The 9,575-nt window shown below is 41.2% G+C and overlaps 1 protein-coding gene across 1 annotated transcript; it reads right to left on the reverse strand.

The window, feature by feature from the left end:
• Positions 1-4,227: 4,227 nt before the first annotated feature.
• Positions 4,228-5,274, reverse strand: LOC136156267 (olfactory receptor 7E24-like). The gene has a single exon (XM_065918884.1). The coding sequence runs from the start codon at positions 5,272-5,274 to the stop codon at positions 4,228-4,230; it is 1,047 nt and encodes a 348-aa protein (XP_065774956.1).
• Between the last annotated feature and the right edge of the window lie 4,301 nt (positions 5,275-9,575).

The following is a 9,575-nucleotide window of genomic DNA, read 5'->3' on the forward strand; positions in this document are numbered from 1 at the left end:
CATCTATTTGCCATGAAGTCATGGGACCAGATGTCATGATCTTAGTTTTCTGAATGTGGAGTTTTAAGCCAAATTTTTCACTCTCCTCTTTCACTTTCATCAAGAGGCTCTTTAGTTCTTCTTCGCTTTCTGCCATCAGGGTGGTGTCATCTGCATATCTGAGGTTATTGATATTTCTCCTGCAAACTTGATTCCAGCTTGAGCTTCATCCAGCCCAACATTTCTCATGATGTACTCTGCGTATAAGTTAAATAAGCAGGGTGACAATATACAGCCTTGACATATTCTTTTCACTATAGTCTGTCTATAAATACTCTGTAACTGCTTTGTTTGGGGCTGAGAGCTTGGAGTGGTAACTCCTCTGGGCCCGCTGGCATAAGAAACTTGAGTTCTCCAACTCTCCAAGTGTGGAGCTTGGGTTCTCAATTACTGGTTTCTGCAACAAAATAAATACTAAGAGCTTAGTGATATAAAGCCTGGAGAGGAGAATGGCAACCCACTTTAGTATTCTTGCCTAGAGAATTCCATAGATAGAGATACAGTCTATGGAGTCACAAAAGAGTCAGACACGAATGACTAACTCTTTAGGGGTATATAGGGAGTAGTGAACTTAACTTCAAGTGGGGTGAAACTATTTTCTAAAGTATGTAAGAAGAAAACCATATGGAAAATAACACAGTGGTTTCAAGAGGCCCACTCCAGTATCACAAGGTAAGTATCAAATTGTCAGCCTAAAAAATATTCACAGCCTAAAATTTGAAGGTTATGTTTTATTTTGCAGAAATTTTTCAGACTTCAAGAATGGAAGACAGCATCTCTAGTAACCCTGAGAGAAGTGCTTGGAGGAGGCAAGGGGAGGAACCCGGTTATATAGAAGTTTTGCAACAAAGGGTAGGTAGTCTGAACATCAAAAGATGGTTGTTAATCAAAGAAAGCCAGATAACCCAAGTTTGTAGCAAACCATTTTAGGAGACTTGTCATGGTTTGGACACTCTTTGGCCCAATGTCTCACCTATCTACAGATTAGGATTTTGCCTCATGCCTTGTCCTTCAAGGACTCAGGGTTTGCCATAGGGCTTCCCTGGTGGGCGGCCAGCATCTGGGCATGCCTTGTCTCGTTCTTTCTTTCTCTTTCCTGGGCCTTGGACTCTCTCTCCTGTTCTCTGTCATAAAAGGTATTGGTGGCTGTCTGGAGCATCACACCTAAAAAGGAAGCCGGGTTCTGCTGCTGTAGCTGTTGTAACTTTATCCTAACATCTGATGCACACTGGGACAGAAATTTATCTTTTTAAACCACCTGTCCCTTGTAAGAATCTAAGTCCAGATTCCTAAACTTTTGGAAGGCCTCTTTTAGCCTTTCAGGAAGGCAATTGGGTTCTCTTTGGGCTCCTGAGTTATTGCTGAGACTGGGCACAGTCCCACAACTAATAGTCCCACAGTTGTGGGACTTAGGTACCCAATCTTAGATAACCAGTTTCAAACACAACTTTCAGAAATGGGACGATGAAGACCTTCCCCATACTTTGTAAGCAGTGGCATAGATGAAGAGAGGAGCTGAAGAATGGGAGGGAAAAGCAGTGGGAGAAGCATACCAAGGAATCCCTTTCATAACCTGCTGGAAAATCTGCTACGTACCTGAGCTGGGCTCACAGTTTTCATTGGCCTGATCCTTGGCACAAAGGAGATTAAGGACAGAAGAATCCTCACCCACGTGGGCAATGGCTACTAGGGCACAGCAGACAGTGGAGGCTTTGGGACACACTAGGGAGTAGCCCTGTCAGAGTCCCTCAGCTGCACCAGTGCCGCTTGCCTGTTCACATGGGGCTCAGGGAAGCAAGAAATGAGAGATTGTAAACGAATTAAGATTTTGTTAGCTGTATGTTCTTCCAGCCATAGTAACAAGGACCTCCTACCTTAACTGGAGGTCTCCTGGAATCTGAGACTGCGCTGCATGAACTTTCTGCCGAGTTTGTTTTTCTGTCCTGGTTTCCTGCACGCTGGACTTCCTGTCACTTCCCCTGAGCTGGGTCTTCTTCGCATTCAGCTTCCACCGCAGGAGCTTTCACCAAATTGGGCTTCTGGTGCGCTTGACCACCTCATGGGGGCGAAGCTGCAGTTGTTTCAACCAGGTTAAATCTGAGAAACAGCTCCTGAGATGTTGGGGGAGTGTGTAATTTCCTTGGTTCTGTCTCACCACAGCACAAATTTGAAGCAACAGATGGACCAGTGTTACAACTTGGTTACAGCTCAGTTTTATTTGGCAAGCAAAAAAAAAAATACATCCTCAAGGCGTGAGGGCAGACTGACTCAAAAGAAGCGAAGTGAAAAGTCAAGCAGCTCACTTTTGGCTCCTCTTTTTATTTATTTTTTCTCCTCCCCCTGAGCCTGCCCTATGTACATTGAACTAGCCAGGAGGGCTGTTTGTTTTACCTGAAGTTCTCACTGTGGTCCTCAGACCTTCCTTTGTTCTAATTTTGCAGGCTTTCCTTTATTTGTCCTTTAGCCACCACCACTCTGGACTCCTTTTTCCTATTCTACTTACCCAAAAGAACCGTGGAAAAGGATGCAAAATTTTTTTGGTATGGTATTCCTTGGGATTAGTTTCTTTTAACTGGTTAGTTTGTATTGGGATATAGCTGATTAAGAGAAAACCAGAAAAACATCTACTTCTGCTTTATTGACTATGCCAAAGCCTTTGACTGTGTGGATCACAAAGACTGTGGACAATTTTTAAAAAGAGGGGAATACCAGACCACCTTACCTGCCTCCTGAGAATACAAGTCAAGAAGCAGTGGTTAGAACTAGACATGGAACAACAGACTGGTTGCAATTTGGGAAAGGAGTAGGTCAAGGCAGTATATTGTCACCCTGCTTATGTAACTTATATGCAGAGTGCATCATGCAAAATGCTTGGTTGGATGAAGCACAAGCTGGAATCAAGATTGCCGGGAGAAATGTCAATAACCTCAGATACACAGTTGACATCATCTTTATGGCAGAAACTGAATAAGAGCTAAAGAGCCTCTTGATGGACGTGAAAGAGTGAAAAAGTTGGCTTTAAACTCAACATTCAGGTAACTAAAATCATGGCATCCAGTCCCATCTCTTCAAGGCAAATAGATGGGGAAACAATGGAAACAGAGAGAGATTTCATTTTGGGGGCTCCAAAATCACTGCAGATGGTGATTGCAGTCATGAAATTAAAAGATGCTTGCTCCTTGGGAGAAAAGCTATGACCAACTTAGATAGCATATTGAAAAGCAGAGACATTACTTTGCTGACAAAGGTCCATCTAGTCAAAGCAATGGTTTTTCCAGTAGTCATGTATGGACATGAGAGTTGGACTATAAAGAAAGCTGAGCACTGAAGAATTGATGCTTTTGAACTGCGGTATTGGAGAAGACTCTTGAGAGTCCCTTGGACTGCAAGGAGATCCAACCAGTCAATCCTAAAGGAATCCAGTCCTGAATATTCATTGGAAAGACTGATGCTGAAGCTGAAACTCCAATACTTTGGCCACCTGATGCAAGGAACTGACTCATTTGAAAAGACCCTGATGCTGGGAAAGATTGAAAGCAGAAAGAGAAGGGGATGATAGAGTATGAGATGGTTGGATGGCATCACCAACTCAATGGACATGAGTTTGAGCAAGCTCCAGGAGTTGGTGATGAACAGGGAGGCCTGGTGTGCTGCAATCCATGGGGTTGTGAAGAGTGAGAAACAACTGAGGAACTGAATTGAACTGAATCCTCATTAGCAATGTTATGATAGTTTCAGGTGAACAGCAAAGGGACTCAGCTGAGGATGTAAATTTTAAGTATATAAAAAGAGTTGTACATTTCATTTGAATACCAGGGTTTTGAGAGGAACTTATTATGTATTCAATATGATATACAAAAGATCTCAGAATATTCCCTCAATCCAATTAAAGACAAATCAAGAAACCTAGTATTCATTAATATTCATATATGAAACTTGGAGTGGAATCAAAACCATGAACTGAAAAAGTATTCAGTCACTAAGTCGCATCCAACTCTTAGTGATCCCATGGACCTCAGCACACCAGGCTCCTCTGTCCCCCACTGTCTCCCAGAGTTTGCTCAAATTCATGTCCATTGAGTCAGTGATGCTAACTAACCATCTTTCTGGTCTACATGTTAAGTTTCACTCACTTTTTCAATCCATAATTCAAAATAAATTTCAAGAAAAATTGCATAGAAGCTGATATTACCCCGTTTTGCTGAGAAGCCTGCATAGGGCACTCTTGATGTCTTTGTTCCTTAAGCTGTAGATGAAGGGGTTCAGCATAGGGGTGACCACAGTGTACATCACTGAGGCTGCTGTATACTTCCTGGGAGATTCTGAGATGGCTGAGTTGAGGTACACACCAAGGCCTGTTCCATAAAATAAGCAAACAACTGCTAGGTGAGAGCCACAGGTGGAGAAGGCTTTATACCTCCCACCTGATGATGGTACTCTCAAAACAGAGGAAATAATTTTATAGTAGGAGAAAAAGATCCCTGAGATAGGAAAAAAACCGTAGATAGTGCCAAAGAAATACATGATTATGTTATTGACCAAAGTGTCAGAACAGGCAAGCTTGAGGACTTGAGAAGGGTCGCAGAAGAAATGAGAGATTTTCATACCCTTAAAGCAGGCAACTTGTAACACAATCAAATTGTGCAGCTTTGAGTCCAAAAGGCTAAGAAAAAACGACACCAAAACTGAGGAGCAACAGGTGCGTTGGTTCATGATGACCATGTAATGCAGTGGGTGACAGATGGCCACAAACCTGTCATAGGCCATCACAGTAAGAAGCATACTATCCATACACGCAGAAAAGATAAAAACAGACATCTGTGTCAAGCAGCTTGAATAGGAGATGACTCTGTTGGGAGTTTGGATGTTCACAATCACCTTGGGGACTGTGGTGGAGATGAGACTGATGTCAGCCAAAGACAGGTTGGAGAGGAAGAAGTACATGGGGGTGTGGAGGTGAGGGTCAGAGGTGATGGCCAGGATGATGAGCAGGTTCCCCAGCACAGTGACCAGGTACATGGACAGGAAGAGGACACAGAGGAAATGCTGAAGTTCTGGGTCATCTGAGAGTCCCATGAGGAAGAATTCTGAGACACTTGTTAGATTTTGTGGTTCTGTGTAGCTTGACCACCTTTTGAACAAGAGAAGAAGGTTGGAATAAAGGAAAGCAGGGCGTGGACATACAGCTCTCTGTCCATATTTTGGGTTCAAGTGATTCACAAGTAAGGTATTCATCCTTGGGGTCAGTGCCTTCAGCAGTATTTCTCAGTATGACAAGTCTTATCTTCTTAGAAATATTTCCTAATTTGTTTCTGTTATTCTCGTCTTACTATACTCATTTACTTTAGAAAAACTCAAATGAAGAGTTACAGAAGGATGTTAGAAGTGATAGTAAAATAACCTACTTCTTTATAAAATAAAATATAGAACAAGATTTACCCTTTCTACTTTAACAAAAAAAGTCATTCTAATTTTAAACATTTAAGAACCAACTAAAGTCTGAAGTCAGGCAGGTTGATTCCTCCAGTTCCATTCTTCTTTCTCAAGATTACTTTGGCTATTCGAGGTTTTTTGTATTTCCATACAAATTGTGAAATTATTTGTTCTAGTTCTGTGAAAAATACCTTTGGTAGCTTGATAGGGATTGCATTGATTGCAATCTATAGATTGCTTTGGGTAGAATAGCCATTTTGACAATATTGATTCTTCCAATCCATGAACACGGTATGTTTCTCCATCTGTTTGTGTCCTCTTTGATTTCTTTCATCAGTGTTTTATAGTTTTCTATGTATAGGTCTTTTTTTTCTTTAGGTAGATATACTCCTAAGTATTTTATTCTTTTTGTTGGAATGGTGAATGGTATTGTTTCCTTAATTTCTCTTTCTGTTTTTTCATTGTTAGTGTATAGGAATGCAAGGGATTTCTGTGTGTTAATTTTATATCCTGCAACTTTACTATATTCATTAATTAGCTCTAGTAATTTTCTGGAAGAGTCTTTAGGGTTTTCTATTTAGAGGATCATGTCATCTGCAAACAGCGAGAGTTTCGCTTCTTCTTTTCCTATCTGGATTCCTTTTATGTCTTTTTCTGCTCTGATTGCTGTGGCCAAAACTTCCAACACTATGTTGAATAGTAGTGGTGAGAGTGGGCATCCTTGTCTTGTTCCTGATTTCAGAGGAAATGCTTTCAATTTTTCACCATTGAGGGTGATGCTTGCTGTGGGTTTGTCATAGCTTTTATTATGTTGAGGTATGTTCCTTTTATTCCTGCTTTCTGGAGAGTTTTAATCATAAATGAGTGTTGAATTTTGTCAAAGGCTTTCTCTGCATCTATTGAGATAATCATATGGTGAAACAGACCACCAGCCCAGGTGGGATGCATGAGTCAAGTGCTCGGGCCTGGTGCACTGGGAGGACCCTGAGGAGTCGGGTGGAGAGGGAGGTGGGAGGGGGGATCGGGATGGGGAATACGTGTAACTATATGGCTGATTCATGTCAATGTATGACAAAACCCACTGAAATGTTGTGAAGTGATTGGCCTCCAACTAATAAAATAATATTAAAAAAAAAAAAAGAACCAACTAAAGATACCTTATCTTATTCAAACACATTAATAGTTATTCCCTTCATTCAAATATTGATAAATGCTCTAAATAAGGCAGGAGTGTGTCATCTGGATTCTACATTATTGAAAAAACATACATCCCAAGAAAAAATGAGCAGAAGCCCTAAATAGCCATTTCTCCAAAGAAGAGATACAGATGGCCAACAAACATATGGAAAGATGTTCATTGTTGCTAATTATTAGAGAAATGCAAATCAAAACTGCTGTGAGTTATCATCTCATTCTGGTCAAACAGGCTATCATGAAAAACTATGCATATTATAAGCATTTTGTAAGTATATACATATACCACATTTTCTGGATCCTTTCATCTGTCAACAAACACTGTAGTTGTCCATGTACCTTTTCTATTATGTGTGTGCTCCTGGTCAATTCAGTCATGTCCCACTCTGCGACCCCATGGACTGTAGCCTGCCAGCCTCCTCTATCCATGGGATTATCCAGGCAAGAATACTGGAATGGCTTGCCATTTCCTTCTCCAAAGGGTCTTCCTGAACCAGAAATTGAATCTGTGGCTCCTGCATTGACAGGTGGATTCTTTACCACTGAGCCACCTGGGAATCCCCTTCTATTGTGAATAACACTGCAATAAGCATGTGTATTTATATACCTAACCAAGATGTTGGATCATTTCCTTCATGTATATGCATAGATATGGGACTACTAGATCATACTGTAAGTCAAAACTTTTAAAGCTTACTTTTTATTAGTTTATTTATTTGCCAATTTATTTTTGACTGTGCTGAGTCTTTGTTGCTGCACTGGGTTTTTCTCTAGTTGAAGCAAGTGGGGCTACTCTCTAGTTGTGGTGTGTGGGCTTCTCATTGCAGTGGCTTCTCTTGTTGCAGAGCACAGGCTCCAGGGTTTGGGCTCAGTAGCTGTGGCACAGTGTCTAGTTGCCCCAGGGCATGTGGGATCTTCCCAGACCAGGAATTGAACCTGTGTCTCCTCAGTTGGCAGGTGGATTCTTTACCACTGAGCCATCAAGGAAGCCCAGTAATTCTATTTTATTCACTATTAGTTTTTAACTTTTTGAGAAAATTCCTTACTGCTTCCATCATGGCTGTACCAATATTCATTAGCATCAAGCATTTACGAAGTTTTCCTTTTCTCCAAATTCTCATCAACAATTTTTGGCTTTTGTTTGTTTGATAATAATTGTCCTAACCAACATGTGATGATATCTTATTGTGGTTTTGATTTGTATTTCTCTGATGATTAATGATGTTGACCTGGGAGTGTTGCTTTCCTGAATATAAACACTCTTATTTACAGATGAGGAGTTCAGCACCAAGGGAAGGTCCCACACCCCTGGCAGAACCCAGCTTCTTATGTTGATTTAAGAGATTTTCATGTCAATTCTTCCAGATAAAGGAATTGCAATTCTCTTACTTCCTCTCTTTGAAGGTAATTCAGGTTCGTTATTTTGTCATGTCACAGTATTATATAATTGAAAAAAAAAATGTGATATAGATACTATGGTTAATGTCATCTTCCTCCACTTCCTCCTCATCGCTACATTCAGGATCATTTGAAGTGCTCAAGAAGAAGTTTAGAGACCCATTTGCTGCTCTATTGGGGGAGATGCCAGCCAGAACCAGAACTAGGGAAGGCAGAAGCAGAACTTTGAGTGAGAGTTCTCACAACCCAATCAGAACCAAATACATAAACTTCCTAGCACTCTATGCCAAAATTCTGTGTATAGGTGCTTTCTCACCTTTCTATCCCAACTCTTCTCTTTGAGTTCTGTCTGAGTAGTAAAGAATGATCCCAACGATCTTCAATCCCCGTCTCCCCTCTGTACTTACTGGGCTAGGCGGCATCTCTGCTGAAGCATGACCAAGAATCACAGACTCACTGCCCCTCTCCTGCCTGGTGTGTGATGAAGTCTCAGGGCTTCTCGTCGGGATGGGCAGAAAGACAGACTCAGGCTGGACCTTCTGATGCAGGTTCCTACAAAGGACAGAGACATAGGCATGGAGCCACAATACAGAACAGGCAAATATATTGAGCTGGAGGCACTGGCCAAGTATTTACAATGGTATGACCTTAGGGCTCCGTGCCCAAAGCTCGTAATTAGCCAGTTGGTCTATGTTGTCCCAATCTCTGGAGACTTGTTAATGGCAACAAAACAGGAAAAGGAGAAAAGTGAATGTCCTTGGAAGGGCTTGAATTCTTCCTCTCTTTAGGAGGACATTCACCTGTACGTCTTTCTTCTTACTTTCCAGTGTAGGATCTTAATATAAAATTCAGACCTTTTATTTCCCCAATAACCACTTGTGTGATTGTCATATCTGTAAATCCACTGTACTAATCACAGAGTCTATGCAGCATTAAGTTTCCTACACCAATAATGTGATACACTTCCTCTTTTCTTATTTAATATTAATCTCCAAGGATATTTTCCTATTTCCATTTCCTTAGCCTTTGCTTGGGTTGTCATTTAATATGATAGAGATATAGGCTTTTTTCTGCTAACTTAAGTGCATTTCCATTTGTAAGTTTTTTTTGTCTAACTGAGTTACATTGGCATATTAGAAAATTATCCATTTTAATTATTATTTGGTAAAGTGAAAGTGTTAGTCACTAAATCATGTCCCGCTCTTTGCCATCTCATGGACTGTAGCCCACCAGTCCTCTGTTCATGGGATTTCCCAGGCAAGAATGCTGGAGTGGGTTGCCAGTCCCTTCTCCAGGGGATGTTCCCAATCCAGGGATCAAACCTGGGTCTCCTGCATTGCAGTCAGATTCTTTACCATCTGAGCCACCAGGGAAGCCTGGAAACTGATTACTTGGTAATCAGTTAACATTATTTGATAACTGATACTTAAATATCTCAGAGGACCAAGGTTGCATTCAAGGTGTCAGCCAGAGCTGCAGGCATCTCAAGGATTGGCTGGCAGAGGCTTACT

Source organism: Muntiacus reevesi, chromosome 1, assembly GCF_963930625.1.
Source record: "Muntiacus reevesi chromosome 1, mMunRee1.1, whole genome shotgun sequence".
Taxonomy (NCBI): domain Eukaryota; kingdom Metazoa; phylum Chordata; class Mammalia; order Artiodactyla; family Cervidae; genus Muntiacus; species Muntiacus reevesi.